Below are 20388 nucleotides of genomic sequence, written 5' to 3'. Positions count from 1 at the left end.
AAATGTCTGTATAAGAGAGGAGGAAAAGAGAAAGAAGGCAGATCAAGTCTCTGAAAAATGGGATGGTTGAAAAGTTGGGTGGCAGTCCAGCTCTCCTAATGAGAATTCCAGATTTTCTGCAAGGGTAGATGTCAAGGCTGTTGCACAAGGTGACCACCCGGGGGAGGGTTCTAAGGCCCACTGGTCAGGCTTTCATCCAAGTTACATCAGCATTTCTGGGGACAGAACTCAGAATCAGCAGTAAACTTTTCCAGGCGATTTCAATGTACAGCTAAGTTTGAGGAAGAATGAAGAAATCAGTATGTTATATTGGGGAACTTTGAATATTTATTTATGGCCCCAAATGAAAGACTAAAACAAAAAAAATGATCTCCCTCTCCAAAGCTATTTTTTCAGTGTTTTCAACATTGCTATATTAAGCAAAATAATCATAGTCTTGAACTAGATTTTAGAATTAAATGACTGTTGGGTTAATTCAATCAAGTGATTGATTCAGTTCCTCTACCTGGAGAAAATCAGAATGTGGGTTATGTACAGGTAAAGTTTTCTGGGTTTTTTTCTTTTAGATGCTGAGCACTGAGGACTTCTTAGCACACTATTACTGCAGGTTGTTCTTTTTGTAATTATAAGCTTAAAAATAACATGCATATTACATATGACATTTAAACAAGGAGGCTAATATTGTTTCTCCTTCTGAGATGTAGAAAAGAGTGTGTATACATATATATAAACATCTCTAGACTTCAAAATAATGCCAATGTTGTATCATCAAAGAAAAAAAATAATAGTCTAGTACTGATTAATATTCATCTTAGCTAAGATGTTAAACTACATTATATCATAATTTTGGTTGAATATACCAAAATTTGTTATTACCTACATCTGTTCTACTTGTTTAACTGCAACATGGAATATTAAAAATAACAAAAAGCTTAGGACGATTTAGTCATTTATTCCTTTCCAGTAAGATTATATCTTCTAAGAAGACCTCGGAGATGACCTCAAAATTTAGTGTGTCCTAAGATCTGAGGCATGAATAGAGAAGACTGTTTTGTTGCCTGTTACTAATAAAATGCTTAAAGTTTTCAGTGAAAATAAAATGCTCAATTCTCTGAATTGATTACTAATGGTGTATTAGCATTAGAAAAATAAGTCATGAATATACTAAGAAACAGAACATGGCGGAAAAGAAGCTTATGAATAAGACTTTTGTCTTCTCTGCTAAACCAAGAATTGGCTCTGCTTCTTACCATCATCGGTCACCTTCAATTGGTTGATCTATGTCAGCCATGTTACACTGGTAACACATTCACTGCATAGAATTTCACAGCAAATGAGAGGAAAAGGTCAGCAATGAAGTGAAAATTAAGTCAAAGGAGCAGCTTCTGGTTATTATTTTAAAATGATACAACAGCGCTGGGTCTGAATTACTGATTGTATTTTATGTCTTTTCCTCCAGTTAACTCACATGCCCCAGTCTGATATGCTATATATAGTTTTATTTTACTTTAGAAACTATCATTTCAAAATGGTGGATTATGGTAATTTTAGGTGGTCTCTTGTGGATGAAAACATTCATCCATAAGAGAATTTACTTATCAAATTTATTCGGGCCACTGGATAATGAACTTTTGTCAAGTGGTTTGATAGATACATAGATACATGGACAGACATAAATATATTAATATTTATAGCCATATTATATATCATCCATATATAGACATATCAACAATGATAATGAAAGAAAAATTAATAGCACATATACAGATGAATTACATACACAGTATGCTAGACCTAAGCCAAAATGGACATGGAACCTTAAAAAATATGTATCTGTACATGAGTTAATATTTTAGTTACAAATAATTTATATTTATTAATTTATGACATTTAATAATAATTACTAACCACCACTAGTTTATTAATCACATTTATTTTACTGTTTTTGAAAAGCAATCAGAGTTAAGGTATGTGTTTAATAAAAAAAGACCCAATTTTAATTCATTTCTGCCCTTTCTCAAATGTGTGAGGTCTTACCAGGAGATATTACAGTATCATTCATCCTATAAATCACTATTAAATATCCACTATGATGTTGGAATAATTTTTATTATTAATATGAACTGTCTGATTAATACAATGCTTTTAATGGGTACTTATCATGATGGAATACTAAGAAGTGATGTGTCAAGAAAATGGTTATTTAGCAGCCGCAAAATCAGCAAAGTTTCAATTTGCTAAAATCAAAACATTGAAAGCCTACATTTAGTATGTTGTTGTTATTTTTTGCCGTCACTATGAAATTCAAGTCATCAAAATCTAATGCATTGCCTTTGGAATTAAAGCATCACATGGATGAGACTAAACTCTTGAAAGTACTTGTTAGGTATAAAATGTTAATTTGTCCCATCCCCTAAGCTCACAATCATATGTTCCTACTACTCATTAAGTCCTAATAAAAAAATGAAATGCATGGAAAGGTTTGGTGGAATCCTCATTGGAAGTCAGAAGTGTGTTGGTAAAATAACTTACAATGTTCAGCGCTGGGAAGCTGCATTCTTTTGTTAGAAAATATTTCTCTCCCTCAAGAAGCAATGGCTTTCAGTGTGGTTACATTGGACCATATGAAATCTAGCTCTGTGCTGAAACAGGTTCAGGTTTGTGAAGTAAGTAGACATTTGGCCACTAGAAACTTGTGTTACAACCACAAAGAGACCTACTGAAATAGATGCCTAAGGCATTTTTCACCTCAGTGTCATCTTCAATTTCACTGGTGTGTACATCATTCCTCTAACACATTTGGTACATTCACTTGTATATTTTGCAAATTATTTGGAAGAGATGTAGGGTAACAACTACTGCAGAAATCCTTTTAGGGAGATGTTTCAATTTCCAGGTTTAAGAATTGATTAAAATGAATTCATGCCAAACTGACTGCATAATCATTTCCAGAGCAAACTAGACAGAGAGGTAGTTTATCATTTGCACTGGCTGACTTGCTGAAGGATTTATTTTCTGTTAACAAATGAGTGAAGCAGCTTGGGGGATTCTTTATGAAAGAACTTAGAATATTTTACTTTAATTTTAGTAACTGCAACCCAAGAGTTAGCTTGTATTGCTGATTTCATTTTTAGCAGTGGGATTAGGTACTTGAATCTAAGACAGAATGTTGCAACTGAATGACACTGTCATTGATTCAGACTTAGTCAAAGTTTATTGTTCAAACTGATCCAGAGTTTCCCATGGTTTAAAGATGCTACTGTTGAAATACAGACATCGTTTTTTTCAGTAGAAATATATTCTTGTTTTGAAATTTATTGTCATTTAAACTCACACGTTTTAAAATAATTATCTTACAATATCGACAGATTTGCCACAAAATGCTCATTTGTATCCTCTTATTCATTCAGTTGTTAATCTGAATTTGGCACTCAAAGACAGCCTAATTGCTCAGTAATCAGGACTTTCAATAACTTCTAAAATCTCCAGTAGGCACAGTATTTCATGTTAAATCCTTGACAATTTTTATTGATGTATATATACATATACATATGTATATATACTCTATCTAAGACATATTTATATACAAGTATAATCTTTCACCTTGTTGCCTTACATTTCATACATAGTTCATAAATTAAAAACTAATTTCTTTTTAAAAATTTTCTGAAGTTCAACGGTTTCAGAGTTTCTTAGCTGGGTGTGGTGGTACATACCTGTAATCCAGCACTCAGGGCGATGAGGCAGGAGGGTCAAAAGTTTGAGTCCAGCATGGGCAACATAATGTGACCTGGTCTCAAAATAGAAAAAATAAATAGATTTAAAAGAGCTGGGACTGTAGTTCAGAGCAAAGACCCTACATTCCATTTCCAGCATCACGAAACCAAAATAAATCTTTCTTGCTGCAAATTTTTTATTGCAAATGAAAGGCAAAAAAAAAAAAAATTACCAAGTGCATGTAATAATCTAGTGAAGAGTTTGCTTTGTTACCACTACCTTAATTTGATCTCATATTTATGCTAATAAACATTTCACATTTAATCTGCAATTTAATTTGATACTAAACTTAAAGATCGTAAGTGAAGTTTTCAATCTGGCTCTTTTGCAGTGAGTTGCAAGTTTGAAGACATCTGAACTTGAAAACACAAAAGCAGGCATCTGGTTCACACTGCTCTACCGCCAACATGTTGGGTGAGTTCATACTTGTGTCCTCAGTTTCCTGAGTCTCGGTGACTTCATCAGTAATGGAAAGCAGTTGAGCTAGATTATGTCTAAAATGTCTTTCAGCTCTAAATATTTCACATTTCATTTTCTCAGACAGTATGATCATATTTCCAGTCACAATGACACCCACAAAAGTAGGTTTGATTTAAATCACTTGAATTCCAATTCTGTTTCCTGTTGGCTCCATCAGGAGATTTCAGAGTAAGATTCTGGTCAAAGCTGCTATGGAAAGATGATGGACTGCATCCTACCGAGTACCAATGCTAAGCAGGCAACATGAGATGGAGGAGAGACCTAGCTCCAAGAGAATGCAGATGAAAGCTTGTTTCTAGGTGCTTCCAGACTTTGTCCAAATTTGAACAAATACCAGGAGGATGTTAAGGACTAAGTAAAAGATGAGAGCCGTTGGTATAAAACAGAATAGAATTTTGCTGGTAATATTCCATTAGAGTTCTATTCTCTATGTCTTTCTAGAAAAAAAACATAAAGAAAGAGACTGCAATCTAGAATGAGAATTGAGTTCTACAGTAAAATGATAGTGTTATATCTCTTTTGAAAACATTTAAAAATATTAAGCATATATATTGTGATTTAAGTAGGATAGTGATATTTCTACTAAGTGTATTTTATGATATTTGAAAGTCATTTGGTAATTTATACCTTTGTACAGTAACTGCTGAAAACTTAGATTCTGTCTATTGGGTTAGTGTAAAACACATTGGTGAACAAATAGCAATTCAGAAAAGAACAAATGCTCTATTGCAATATGCAAAAATAAATACATATAATTCCTTCTTCAGCAAGACTCAGCATCATTGTTTCATCACCAAATCTGTCTTAAAACATGAAGATTATATCTTCAAAGGCAATAATAGTACTGCCATGAATATTTGAGGTAAACTATAACAAGTACAAAATAATAGAAAAAATTATCAGTTTTTATGATGTAAAGATGCCAAATAGAGCTGAAATCTTCATTTTTAAGCAGATAATATCTCAATAGTTTTTCAAAAGAACCAACTGTCATGTTTAAAATTGTGAGGAATTTTAAACATTTCTGAACTTTATTCTTTAACTCCATATATTCATAAGTTGCTTTTGAAGTCTACTTTCTTTTAAACATTCACATCAAACATAATTTTTGTTTCAGGACAATTTCCTTTAAATAAAATCACATTATTGTAGTTTTAGATAAATTTAATAAGCAAATGCATGGAGATTTGTTCATCTGGACCACTAAGTAGTGCCTGTATCCATTGTTTAGAAAGCTATTTTAAAATCATTGAACACTTCTGAAATACATGTCCTCGTAATCAGTTTGCCCTGGAGAGGGGTGTGCGATGATAGGGTGATCCACTTGGCTGTATATATTAAGGAAGATGTCTCCAAAGATCTGGAAAATCTTATGGCTTATGCTAGATGACTGCAGTGATATCATGCAGGCCATGATATTATTGTACATAAGTTAGTTCTCAGTCATTAACATATGTTTGAGGTTAATAACCTTTAAAGGTTTGAATTGCATTTGTGTAAATGTATATTATATTCCCATTCTTTAATCCATATAATGGGGGAAAAATTCAAAAAGATCCCTCTAGCAGATGTTGGAGCTGGAACAAGACTTCTTTTTGATCATTGTATTCCTTTGGAGTTAAGATGTTTATGATTTTATGATAGTATTAAGCTGAAACAGGTGTGGTCATTGGACAGTCTGGGTTATGGAGTTTTGGGTTGTGCTTTATTATCTTTTACTATTATCAGAAATCACAAGCATGTTCAATGGGAAGATGGCCGTAATACTGCAGGGGCTGTATACTGGGCTGAAATGAAGGGCTAGAAAATGCTGAAGATGCAGGGAAAGGGCTGTAAGGACACATAATCAACACTGTAGAACAGCTCTGGAATGAGTGTTGAGAGGCCACTGTCTCTGAATACGCCTGTCCAGAATAGGAACCTTCAAAACTGTGTAACTGAAATACTATCAGAAATCTTGCTGCTCTTTGCCTGGTAAAGCAAAGCAAAAAACAAAAACACATCTCTCTCCAACTTTTCTGTAACTACTGATAGATAATATTCTGTCATTAGAAGATAATTTCCATTGTCTAACTTTTTAAATTATTGTCAAATACAAACATCTTTGGAAGAGAAAATGCACCAAGGGAAAGTTTGCTAACTCAATGCTCATTGGGTCCAGTAGGCTGGGAGCATGGCCAGGGAAACTGGTGGGGACCATAGAAAAGAAGACAGCCTCAAATGTCTACTGAACAGTAGTCAAACACACACCAAAAATCCCAATATTATATATACATGTTAATAATTTTGTATACCAGCAGCAAATTAAAAATATTCTGTACCTGCCAAACTATATGTATCTAACTATTCACAGGGCCAGTGGAATATTTCAGTCAATTCCCAGAAGTTAGGAGAACTGAATTTTAATCTCAAATCTACTACTTTTTAAAAAATATTTTTTATGCTTTTTTTTTTGTACTGGAGATCAAACTCACAACCTCGCATTCACCAAGTAGGCGCATATGCTGCTGGGCTAAATCTCTAGTTTCAAATCTGCTACTTTTGAATGACCTCAGAAAACCTGGCTAACCTGTAAACTTCCTGAGACCTGAGTTTCTATCCCTGTATCAGTTAACAACCCTAAAGGAGATGACAGACTCAGAGTAAATTAAGGGGGCTTTATTTACAAGGAAATCAGTCATGACATTCCAGGCGGGGAAAGCCCAGGCAGGCCCAGCAGCAGCCCCACTGTCATCACAGCGGGCCTGAAAAATAGGGGAAGGATGAGGTTATTGAAGATGGAAGAAGACACAATCAACTGTGGTCAACCCGTCAGAGGAATGTACAAAGCGAGGGAGCCAGGGAGAAAATAACCCTGCCATTCCCTCTCTTCTAAGTGATCTTCTGCCAAGGCTTCTCATTGGCTGACCTCATGTGGAGACTACAGAGCTGGGAGCTGATAAATGCAGTTCACTCATGTCAGACCTGGGCCTCCTCGCCTTTCCAAAAAACATTTTTTTTTATTTTTCTGAATTTTAAAAATTTATTTATTATGGTACTGGGGATCGAACTAATGACCTCGCGCTTGGCAGGCAGGTACTTGTGCTGTGGAACTAAATCCCCAGCCCCAGGGCCTCTCTTTCTTTACAACATTTGAAACAACGTGTTAAATCTAGTTGGCAAGGAATTATTACTACTCAGTTTTGCCTTTTGTTTAATTTCTAAAAAGTAGACACTAAGGTGTTAAGGGCACATTCAACATCCATCGTCTCACTTCATTATTTGATACTTGAAATGAGAACGTAAAAGGGATAAATTTGGAAAAAATTCTGAGAATGTTAGATGCTTTATCCTAAAATCAGGAATCATGTACCTCATGACAAAAGCCAAAAGAAAAACAAAGCACAAAAACAATAAAGATGACAAAGCAATCAAACCAAACCAAAGTAACCTAAATTAAAGCCAAAAGACACCAAAATGAGATGACTTTTTTTAGAAGTATCATATAGCATATAAAATACAGGGGAATGTTTACTATAGACTTCTATAGTGTCTGAGAAATTTTCACAAATTTACCCTCATGAGGGAGGTAGGGATTGAAAGGTTTTGTTATTAATATTGTTGGATGCTTTATAACCATAGCATTAGAATATGCTATGAACCATTAATAGATACTATTAGTGCTTAATGTATGATCAGTGGATCAAATTCAATTTTAGTCTTTGTTTCAAAAGGTTACTAAAAATTTGAAACGAGTTATTAATTGGAAGAAAAAACTTAATAGTGTACAAATTCATTAAAAATTGGCAGGCACAGAAAAGAATAATAGGGAGTCATAGTATGTTATGTGCACATGTGAATCTGTCAAAGTGAAGACCACTAATCTGTACAACTAATAAAAAATGGGAAAAATTTAGACAGCAATGATGCTCACCAACACACAACTAAAACACAACAAATGTATTCTATGATAAACCCCATTCCTCAATGCTAGGAAAGAAAGCATCTGAATCTTCTCCTAGCTCGCGGGGTTGGCTGCACTGTTATCTATGGTGAAAATACACCTTCAGAATTAAGGTTGAAGGTCCGTGGCTTAGTGCAGGGTAGTTGCATAACTCTTCCACGATTTCAAACCATGTAATGCTCCCCCATTCACGTAGTGTCCTCCAGCAGTGGTTGGCATAAGCCACGAGCTGCACGGAGTTGTAGAAGAAGATCATCATGGTGCCACATGCAGCTGGCTCTTCACATGGGACAGAGATGATTACACTGCGGTTTCCCAGAGGGAGACACAGATCCAGGGAATGATGACAGTGGGTGCCAAGCCGCTTTAGACACACATCAAAGCTGACCTCAAAACTTGGCATTGGCGTGGAATGGTGGGCCAAGGAGCGCGTGGCTTTCAGGATTTCCAAGACTCACTTTAAGGGAAAAGCACTACAGAGCTAAAAGACCACAGACAGAAGGAACAGCTGTGCCCGGATTTGCTTAGGGTTGCACTGCCAAACACAACCTTTGGCTGTCCAAAGGACAAAAGTCAGTATCAGCTATGCAATGTCTTCTTCATCTAGAAATAACAAGGTCTGTAAGTGGAACTGTTTTCCTTTCCTCTCCTCCCACCCCTGTATATCAGCTTGCAAAACTGTACACTGGGCTTAATCTATTATTGGTAGTATTACTTGACTTGAGTACAGGTTTAGATGTTGGGATTTTAGGAGTGGGAATGCAATGAATCCATTCAAAATTCCCTTGCATTTTATTTTGATATTGTGACACAGAGGTAAAAGATACTAGAACTAAATACCCAAGTTTGAACCTTGCCTTGCTTCTTGAAGTTAATTAATTTAAGCAATGTATGTCTCAGTTTTCTCATCTGTAAAATGGAATAATTACGTCTATTTAAAAGAATACTTGTGTATAAGGGCTCATGGTGTTACCTAGTACTGCTATGGTTACTGGTTTTGGTTCATGTTTATTAGGCTCATATTAGCTAGATGGGTGGTGAGAATGCAGATTTGAATAGGGAATGTCTTCCATAAGCTCTTGGTACAGAGCTGACTAGAAACAGGATGGGGAGAAGCAGAGGAGAGATGGAAGAGTTAATAAGGTTGAAAAACAAGGCAGACAGAATCGTCTTTGGGAAACATTGCGGACGAGTTGTTTCAATTTTAAATAAGAATACAATGCTTTAGCATTTTTTGGTAGTTTTCAAAGGGAGGCTTTCTTTTATTAACTGAACTCTTTTTTTGCCTCTACAGTCCTGACTAATATTGCCTTTGCTTCCTTTACAAATATATCAGTGTGGGGCTCGCCCTCCTTGTTCATTTCTTCTGTAGAAGGAACAAGAGCAGCTTTCCTCTTGCTTCGTTTCTGACTTTGACATAGTTTCAACAAATAAGACTATTCCATCATGAATGTTTGGATTACCACTTTATTCTGTTTTCTCTTTTTTATAATTCAAATGCTTTGATGGTTCATAACCCTTAAGGGTCAGCTCTATTTCCAATATGTTCCTCACAAGAAAAGATATTATATTACCTTTCCTTGTATATATTTTACTTATTTACAAATTCTGTATGACCTTAATGCATTAGATGCATTGTAAGGCACACATTTAAAAGCACATTGCGTAAAATGAGACAAAAACAAATACATTATTTTTTTCCAATATGCCAATGGTTCATTAGAACTTAAAAAAAAAATAACAGTATTGCTATTATCTGAATACTTGTGCTCCATCTACCCCAGTTCATACATTAAAACTTAATCCCCAGTGTGCAGATAATAAGAGATAGTGATTTGGGGAAGGTGCTGAGTCCTGGGGTTCTGTCTCCAGAACTGGATTACTATTCAGATAGCAGACCTTTCAGAAAGCTAAGTAGTCGGTCCCTTGTACAGTTTGAGGGTGCTGTCTGTGAGAGGCAGGATCTGACCAGTCACTGCTTTGATCTTAAACTTCTCAGCATCTAGAACCATGATAAGGGAGTGTTTATCAGCCACCGGGTTCATGGTGTTATTGTAGCCAAAAAGGGGTCCAACAAAATGCACTAAATTAGCTGAATATAATAATCCCTGAATGATTTTGGAAAACTTAATGGAAGAATGTTATTTATTTGTACTCTACTTCTAAGCATTTCTTGCTCATTTCTCAATTCAGTTACTATCTCATAAAATGCTGGGTCGTCAGTACTTGTATGTCACAAATTGGTTTCCTTTGAGACTACGATTTGGTTAATCTACCACTTATTAAGTAATTTATTTGCCAAAACATGTTTGTGTTTGCTGAGATGGTTTTATGCAAGTAAAACCCAGAAGAAAATAATATAAACTGAAATAAAATGTGTAATACCAGTCATAAAAGCACTGGCTAAATTTCAGAGAAATATGTCTACTTTATATCAAATTATATTTCATTTCTGGTCTTGTGAGAGGATATTTGAAAGAATTATAAACAGAGGCTTTGCCGCAAAAGCTTCCAGCATGGTTTGCTGGTATAAGAATGTTTATATGGGGGCTGGGGATTTTGCTCAGCGGCATAAGCACCTGCCTTGTGAGCAGGCAGTCGTGAGTTCGATCCCCGGTACCGATACAAAGGAAAAAGACAAAAAAAAATGTTTATACATACCTCTATTATATATTTTACTATACATTTATATTAAATGTAATATGAATATATAATATTTATTCATATATAAATGTATATTCATATTATATAAATATTTTGTTTTCTAGATTTTAGAAACTTTATTCCTAATATCTGCATTTAATATGTCTATTAACTTTTCACTTGCATCTCTTTCATACAAGAAAGGCACGGCAGATACACTGAAGTTTTCATTTCCATAGATAGAAAAATATTGTTTAATTTTTGTACTAGAAATAAATATAATTTGGTAATTTTAAAATTATGTGAAGCTTTTTTCCCTATTTTGTGTTTGTTTTGCATGGGCAAAACCATTGTCACATAAATGTTAAGCCAATTCTAAACAGAAAGTGGTTCTCATTACAATACATATAAGTCTTATAGTCAAACTCTCCCAGGATGAAAATAAAAACATATGATTAGATGCTTATATCATCTATTGCTTAATCTAAATCACACAATACAGCACTTACTTGCATTAGGTTTTAGGTACTTTTCTGTTGAATTTGACAGGAATTTCTTGGAGGAGTGTACCATGTACAATCTGCATAGCTTATCTAATAGGTCAATACTCTCTTGATAAGGAAGAATTATTCTTGTTTCTCTTAAAGTACAGAACAGGTGAGGGAGTTAAGTTGACTGCTTCCGTGAGATGGACAGAGATTCTTAAGGCCCTCAGACAGCAAAGTGGTCAAAAATGTCCCCTCACACTCTTCTCATCATAGCATTGTATACCCAGCCATGTCAAAGAGGCCTGGCTACAGCACCACCTTTCTGTCAGTGCTGGGCCTGGCATCAGTTCTTGATTCTTGACTGGCTGAGGCCTGTCTGTAACAGATGAGTGTTAAATAGACCAATGATATTAATTAATAGAAAAACGAAAAGTGTTAGTGAGATTTACTGAAAAGGGCAGATAAAAAGTCAAACTGGATTCTGCATGTGTTAGGATTTTATGGAAAATCTGTTTTCTAAGGTTCATGTATTTCTAATGCTCATTATCATTTTCCAGCATTTCTTTAAGATCAGTATCTCAACTCAGTGTTAGTCTCCCAATATTCTTCTTCAGTCTTTTTGAGGTGGAAATAGGCATTCCAAATATGGTTTTGAACCTCAGAGGGCACGCACACTGCCCTTAGCACAAATAATCATTGTTTAATAAAATAGGAAAATTTCGACAATGTGTATCAAACAAAGTAGGTTTCTGTGTAAATTTAGTTGGTGAATGCTTTCTTTGATATGGTTTTCATACATTGAAATAGGGTTTTAGGGCTAGTTGAGTCAGGCAGTTCTGATTGTTCTGTTTCACTACTAATATTCTTGTAACAGTGTTCATAAAGTGTTTTGCAACCATATCCAAAAAGTTATTGATATTGATGTATTCTTTTAATTTCACCAACCTTGAGAGAACTTTATCAAACCTTTTACTTCAGCCCTTATTTATTTTAATTTGTTGTTTATTGGCTAAATTGTCTTTTCTCAGTGAAGATGAGACTTTGGACTTAATGGATCACAGCAATGGCCTAAGGTGAATAAATAGTTCCTTCTTGCACAGATCATACTATTTCTGTAAAGATAAAACATGGTACATTAACTATCAGTAATAAGATCAGGTGAATACAGATTTCAAAGTTCTATTTCTATCTCCATCTCTGAACCATGATTTGATAAAAGTCATTTCATTATTCTGCTTTGATTTTTTCATTTTGGCTAAAATGTGTTACTTGTGGAGAATCATATAACTTATCTAAGTTCTTGGGATAGATTTTGTTATCCAGTTGCTATGTTTCAAGGTCTGTCATATTGGCCAACATTAAATTAATTCTGTGTACTCATGAGCTATGTTCCATTTAAATTGTATGACTAATGCCTTTGAATTACTATCAAGGCTAAGACTCTTGAATCTAATTCTGAAGGAGAAAGCCATATAATTCAGGAAAATAAGAACTCAGATAAAACCAGAAGAAAAATATCATAAAGATAACTTTTGCTTTACTCATATGAAGTCTGGGTTCTCGAGAGCTAGAAATCTTACCAGAGGGCATTGCCAAAGACAAGCAATGTGGAGTTGTAAGGGATACACCCTCCATGGAGTACAGAAGCAGTGGCTTTTCAAGTCATAAGCATTAGCTTCATGTGAGAGCTCATTAAAAATTCAAATTCCGTGATCCTGCTGCATCAGGAAGTGACTCAAGAAACAGTATGTTTTCCCACTCCTTTGGGTGATTATGATGCTTAAATGTGAGACCCGCTGCCTTAGTGAAAGGCTGGAGAGACACCTGAGCCAGCACCAAACACGCCACTAACTAAAAGATCAAATATACTTTCAATGTATTATTGAGACTGTAGATGACCTAGTCAGCCTTGAGGGTTTTTCACTGTTGTTTGTTTGCGTTATCAAAAATTAATAAACTTTATTAAAATAAAATGGGAAGTATATACAACTCCTGTATGTTCACCCCCTACACCATAGGGCTTACGACTTCCCCCACTATTAACATCCTGCATCAAATATTTACCTTTGCTACAAGAGGTCAATCTGTGTCGGCATGCCATCAGCCACACTCCACAGTTTACATTAGGCTTCACCCCAGATGTGTGTTCTATGGATTTCTCAGTAATATGCAATTAAATGTCCTCGCACTGTTCTTTCAGGCTTGCTGGCTGAATTTCTTTTCAATGCCGAATAGTTTTTCAAAGTCTGAATGTACCATATAGTACATTCACCAACTGAGGACATCATAGTTGCCTCAAAGTTTTCTTTTTTGATTCAGTACAGTTGATTAAATTCAATGATATTCTCATTAACTTTCTACTAGCTGGATCTGCCCATTTCCAATAGATGGTGTTAATATGTCCAACTATGATAGAGGGATCACCTGTATCTGTTTACTGTTTATTTGTTTTTACCTTATGTATTTTATTCCTCTGTTAGATGTATGTACACATATTAAAAATCATTATGTCTTCTTTTAGAACTGACCTTTTATCATTATGTATTATTTCTCATTATGCTTGGTAACTTTTGTCTGAAATGAATATTCCTAATTCACACTTTCAAAAAACCAGTTTTAGTATATTTTTCTCCATCCTTTTACTATAATTTTACATGTGTCTTTATACTCACAGATAACATATAGTTGGGTCTTGTCTTTTTGACCCAATGGGACAATCAGTATATTTGGACTATTAACATTTAAGGTTATCATTGATATAGTTGAATTAATAGCTAGCACATTTGTTATTGTCCTTTCTGTTTCTATTTTGTTTTTCATATTTTTTTCTATCTTTTGGTTTTAGAGCATTAAATTTTTCCTATACATTTTATTGCAAATTATAATTTTATAAAAAAAAGTGACCATTCTTAATGTGTCCTATTTGTGAACTTATTCATTTGAATAAAAATGTATGACACATTATAAAAATGGATAACTATAAATCTATTCTGAAAACTAATCAATCAAGAAATACCTTTGGTATTTGGTGGCCCTCAAACCTAGCATCATAGACCAAAAATAAAGCTTCTGTCTTCACAGAACATACGGTTCAACGGGAAAAAAAACAATAATCTAGTGAATAATTTAATATTTTTATAAATATTGGGAAACAAATGCCTTTGGGCACTATTTATTCCTGTTCTTTCAAGAGACTTACTGATTCAAATGAGATTAGTCTGTGGGTATTTATTAGTTCATACCCCAAGGGTTTTGGGGTATGGTACAACTATAGGCTAATCAGAAATGATTACAGAAACTATTAAAGTTTCTTGAAATCTTGGAAGTTTCAAGTTTCAGAAATCTTGGGAATCAGTCTAATTTTGAATTAGCACCTTTTAGTCAAAGGTATAGAGTTAATCAAGTATTAAGAATTTCTATGCAACTCATCCAGTGCCAAATGACCACTAACATGCTGTTTTCAATTGTAGAGACTCCTTGGTTTGAGATAGAAGGCATAAAAATTGTTCCCAGCTATAAAATGACTTTATTTCACTATTTCTGCTCATCTATTTGAGATAGAACATATAAAAATATTGCCAGCTATAATATTGCCACTGAGCTTGCTCCCTAAAGAAAAAGCTTGTTTCATAATATAAGAAATTCACTGACTCAAATGAATATTAATTAAAGACATTTTAAGATCGGGAGAAATAAAATCTAAATATATAGGAAGCTTATGAAAGAACTCATCATTATAATGAATGATTTTCCCAAGAGCCCTGCTTCCATGAATGTTATTTTTATACTCTGGGCCAACTTCTCCAGTGCATACTCGGACTTTGTCATAGGTGTCAACCAACTAAACTCCAGTCCAGCTTGAAGGGCTGCTGCAATTTGCTGAAATTCTTCCTTGGCTGGTGAAAGAAGAGCAATTCCAAATGTACTGGATTCTTTTGCCAAGGTGTCCCGTGAGTTTATTTCCAAAGAACCTCTGCTGCCGACAACAATTACTCATCCTCCATGTGAGAGAAGTTTCAAATAATTACTGAGATTTACATTAATTAGCATTTCAGTAATCATATCAATCTCTTTTTCATCAAGTTTCCCTAATTTCATCAATATAATTAATCTCTCTCTGATTAAACACTTTGAGAATGTCATTTTTCAAAACAATTTTTGTCCCTTCTTAGTACCAGCTGTGCCCAAAACTTTTGAGTCATATGCTTTATCAGTGTGTTATGTTCTTCTAATGCAACTCTTCCGTTAGCCCCATGAACCAACGCGTTTTCTCCAGCCTTCAAATGGGCACTGTGGGGTAGAGCTCTACACTCAATAAAGTGTGCGATATTGATCACATTTCCTTGTCTGAATTCCAGTTTTCCAGCAGTGTGTAACCAGTGTGAGCTACTGTGAGACCATGGTTGCTTCCTGCCTTGAGATTGTGATGTTCCTAAAGTCTGCGCGATCTTTCTTGGAAGGAGATACGTTATTTCCACCAGATCCTGTTAGCCCAGTCAAGTCAGAGCCAGAAATATGGGGAAAAAATGATTTTCTGTTATAAGCACCAGAGCAATATATGTCTACACTGGCTTTGTACCATATAAGCAAGCTTTGGCTAGAATCTGATGATCTTTTGGAAACCTGTACTGTAACATCCAGCTGGAGTTTCTGGTCTACCAAATTCATAAGTTCTAACAGCTTTCAATAGTTTCTGTCCAGTTGCCATGATGCTCTAGATAGCATCTTTAGAGTGGGAACCGAAGTCTGCTAGGCTTCCTTCAGATTCCATAGGAGAAATAGGCAGGCCAGCTTTCTGGAACTTTTGCCTTATTTGAGCATTTATATATTTCCCCTTTTCTCATTTTTAAAAATATCAATTATACCGCTTTTTTTAAAAAGCCTTTTCTTAGCAATTTCCCTAGAGTCTGCCACATACATTTACAACTAAACAAGTCCACCTTTAAATCTTTAGTCACTCATGCTGCTTAATATTCCCATGGCCAAAGAAAACCACAAAAGTGAGGTGGGACATCACAGTCAGCACTCCATATCTATGCATTCCACAGCTACAGAGGAAAAATAATAAAAAAATTGCATCTGTATTGTGTATGTGCAGATTTTTTTCTCATCATTATCCCCTAAACAATGTAGTATCACAATCTTTCACATAGTAGTTACATTGTATTAGGTATAAGTAATGTTGAGATTACCTAAAATATATAGGAGGATGCACATGGATTTTTTTTGCAAATACTACACTATTGTATATAAGAAACTTGAACATCTGTGCATTTTGGTATCTATGGGGTGTCTTGAAACCAGTCTCCTCTGGATAAGAAGGCACAACTCTTGTCTTCTTTTTGGAAGAAACTACAAAAACAATTATGTTAGAGGGCAGTAGAATTCAAGAATGAGTAAAGATTGGAAGTAATTAATTAAAACTACTACAGGTATCTTCATCCAGATCCAATCTATGTCCCAGATGTTGGAGCACTACACTGACTCAATCCTTGTCAAGTTATTTGGAATTATTGATTAGGTACAGATAAAATCTTGAATTGGATTTCTTTCAATTTTCATTATACTGGCTATAAAGCATATATTATTTAGATGAAAGATTTAGAGCTCATTATTCAACATGGTTTGTCAAAGGCATTTGATACAAAGAAATAAACAAATAAAATATTTAGCTTAAAAAATCACTATCAGAATTGATTCTGATCAGACCATGGAAAAAAAGAAAAAAGCTTTCATCTCTCCAAAGACCTAAATGATGAAAGGATATCAATAAAACATGGACTCAGGTCTCTCCTAACAACTCTAAACACAGTATTTCACCAAGTTTTAAAGTTTTATCCCAAGTTTTAAAGAAAAAAACACACAATGTGTCCACTAATCAATTTCAGGTGTACTGTTTTAAGTTAGGGATATAACGCAATTGAACCTCTAAGCTATCCACCATACAATAAGGGGGTAGGATAGAGTTGACACTAAAACGCCTTCCTGTGTGATCATATTCACATTCTATTACATCTCCAAGTTGACACTGCTCATTCCATTAGGGAACTATTTGTGTTACAACATAGTATTTGGTGAAGAGCTACTTTCTTCATTCCTTCTTATTTAGGGATGGTTTTTAGCAAAACTGTAAAGTGGGCTAGACATTTGTTTGGCTTCTGATAAACTTGAAAACACCAATGAAAGGTCAGTGGACATTTAGATACTGCTGATTACCCAAATGTGTTCATTCAAGATTCTTAATAAATTTTGTGCTGTGACAGGTGCAGGAGATATAATGTTGAATAAAACAATTCCTTACTCACACACTCATGGTGAGGAGGAAATTTGTTTAACCACACTGGAACACTGTTTGGCATATCTACTGAAACTGAACATATGCATACCCCATGACCCAGTAATTCCGTTGCTATGTATAGATGCCACAGAAGAATATACATATGTTCACCAAAAGACAGTATTTTTCACGAACATTTATTTATAGAATTATTTGAAATATTTCTAAGTAGACACTACCCAACTGTATAGAAAAGCAAATAAATTTGGTATATTCACACAAAGTAATATAGATCAATAAGTATGAATAATTTTAAGTTCTCTATCACTATAAAGAAACACTTGACATAATTAACTAATAAAGAGAAACAGTTTGTTTTTCAGTTTTGGAGGTTCCATTCAAAGACTGGGTAGACCCAGAGCTTTGGGCCTCTGAAGGGAAAGGAATGGCAGTCCCAGGAAATATGTGATGGTCCCTCAGGGCCAGGAAGCAAATGAGAGGAAGAGGAAGGGCTGGAGTCCCGCACTCCTCAACACAGGACTATTCCCAATAATTTAAGACACCCCCCACCCTGGCCCCTGGCCTCGTCTTCCAAAGCTTCTATCACCTTCCAGTAGCATCATTTTGGAGACCAAGCTTTTACTACATGAACCTTTGGGGAACATTTACTGAAATCATAACATTCCAACAATATGAATCTTATAAATATTATATTAAGAAAAAGAAGGGATTGGTGGATTCTGAACCTGGAAGTACTCGGCTGTCTCTGGAGGCAACCAGTTTGCGAAGCTCTGCATGCGCTAAGGTTGCAGAATGGTCGGCGTCGGTGGGAAGCGCAGGCCCGGCAGGGATGGGCAGCAGTGTGAAAATACAGTTGATGTGAAGAAGAGTAGATCCTGTGAAGCTGATGTCTCCGGTGATCTTTGCAAAGAAGTAGAAAATCATTACAAGCTTTCTCTACCTGAAGACTTCTATCACTTCTGGAAGTTCTGTGAAGAACTTGATCCTGAAAAGCCAGCTGATGCACTTTTCACAAGCCTTGGACTACACTTAGTGGGTCCTTATGATATTCTTGCTGGAAAACATAAAATGAAGAAAATATCAATAGGCTTGAACTTTAATCTTCACTGGAGATTTTACTATGATCTTCCTGAGTTCCAGACCATTATTGTTGGAGATAATAAAACTCAGTACCACATGGGGTATTTCAGAGATTCTCCTGATGAACTTCCTATATATATTGGTACAAATGAAGCAAAGAAAAATTGTATAATTGTTCAAACTGGAGATAATGTGTTTGCTGCAGTCAAATTATATTTGATGAAAAAGCTTAAAGAAGTAACAGATGACAAGAAAGTTAGTTTCTTGAAAAACATAGATGAAAAACTCACAGAAGCAGCCAGAAAATTGGGTTACTCGTTGGAACAGAGAACCACGAAGATGAATCAGAGAGACAAGAAAGTTGTGACAAAGAGCTTTCATGGTGCGGGCTTGGTTGTTCCAGTAGATAAAAATGATGTTGGATACAGAGAACTCCCTGAAACAGATGCTGACCTCAAGAAAATTTGCAAAACAATTGTTGAGGCTACAAGTGATAAAGAGAGACTAAAAGCTTTTGCTGCATTCAGGAAATGATGACTTTTGTGCAGTTTGCTAATGATGAATGTGATTATGGCATGGGGCTTGAGGTGGGAATGGACCTCTTTTGCTATGGTTCACATTATTTTCACAAAGTGGCCGGACAGCTTTTACCTCTGGCATATAATCTGCTGAAGAGGAGTCTATTTGCAGAAATTATCGAGGATCATCTGGCCAACAGAAGTAGAGAGAACATAGACCAACTTGCAGGATAAATGAGTTTGCTTTGGTGTACAGTTTTAAACTACTAAAATCAAACTTGAAGTTTTGTTTTTAAGGAATATAGAAAATAAACTGAAGGAAACATTTACTAAGAAAAAAAAAAAAAAAAAAGGAAAAGAAAAAGAAGCCAGACACAGAATAGTCCATTCCTTATAATTTCATTTATATTAAATCTAAGAACAGGCAAAAGTAATCTTAGCTTTTAGGAAGTGTTTACATCAGGAAGTGTTTACATTTGGAGTACAGCAATTGGGGAGTTGTTGCCTTTTATGAAAAATCCTCCCTCCCTACCAAAAATGACATGGGGGAGCTTCCAGGTTAGAGAAGGAGACAAATAAAATAAATAACAAGCATCAAATGCAAGGAAGGAATTGAAGAGAATGGAGTAAATATTGAGTGTCTATAATGGGGAGAATGCACTGCTTAAAGTGATCCTGGTTTGGCAGTCACAGTCATTACACACAGAAATGTTGGGGATTCAAAACTGTGTTTGCTTCTGATTCTGAGGGAGGTACTCCATCTCTGTGAAGGCTGTAGGCTGGTCACCTGGCTGCAGTGATTTTTAGTGTGCACAGTTATGCAGCGTTCCTTACGTACTCTTGCTTTAAGAACTGTACTAATTCTGCCCACCATGCTTATGTTTGCTCCACCCCATTCTGCTACCATCTGTTCTCTCTTTTATGTCCTCTGCCCTGGAGGATGTACTAATAATCGGCAAGGCGTCTGAGGACTTACAGTGGAGATCAGCGAGACTACGAACATGTGGGTGGCTGATACTTTGACTTCACCATAGACAAACATAATTTAAATCTATTTATAAGTTTTAGTAATTGAGATCCAAATATTGCATGAATTTTTTTCAAACTTCAAAATCATTTTTTTTCTTTTGGTGGCTATACTTAGGCATCTGGGAAATTTCT

The 20388-nt window shown here is 35.3% G+C and overlaps 2 protein-coding genes across 2 annotated transcripts; one reads left to right on the top strand and one right to left on the bottom strand.

The window, feature by feature from the left end:
- Positions 1-10110: 10110 nt before the first annotated feature.
- LOC100713930 (quinone oxidoreductase-like) lies at positions 10111-18405 on the bottom strand. Its single transcript, XM_013152390.1, is given in 6 exon segments — positions 10111-10292; positions 15120-15318; positions 15419-15501; positions 15504-15540; positions 15543-15815; positions 18355-18405. Coding segments are annotated over 6 exon segments (825 nt in total).
- On the top strand, positions 18367-19556 carry LOC100717555 (histone PARylation factor 1-like). Its single transcript, XM_063239050.1, is given in 2 exon segments — positions 18367-19226; positions 19229-19556. Coding segments are annotated over 2 exon segments (1038 nt in total). The 5' UTR covers positions 18367-18421; the 3' UTR covers positions 19462-19556.
- Positions 19557-20388: the final 832 nt, after the last annotated feature.

Source organism: Cavia porcellus, unplaced genomic scaffold, assembly GCF_034190915.1.
Source record: "Cavia porcellus strain 051 isolate PalLab524CR breed Dunkin Hartley unplaced genomic scaffold, mCavPor4.1 scaffold_2, whole genome shotgun sequence".
Lineage (NCBI taxonomy): Eukaryota > Metazoa > Chordata > Mammalia > Rodentia > Caviidae > Cavia > Cavia porcellus.
Note: the sequence above shows the minus strand (reverse complement) of the source record. Positions and strands in the feature narration are given on the sequence as shown.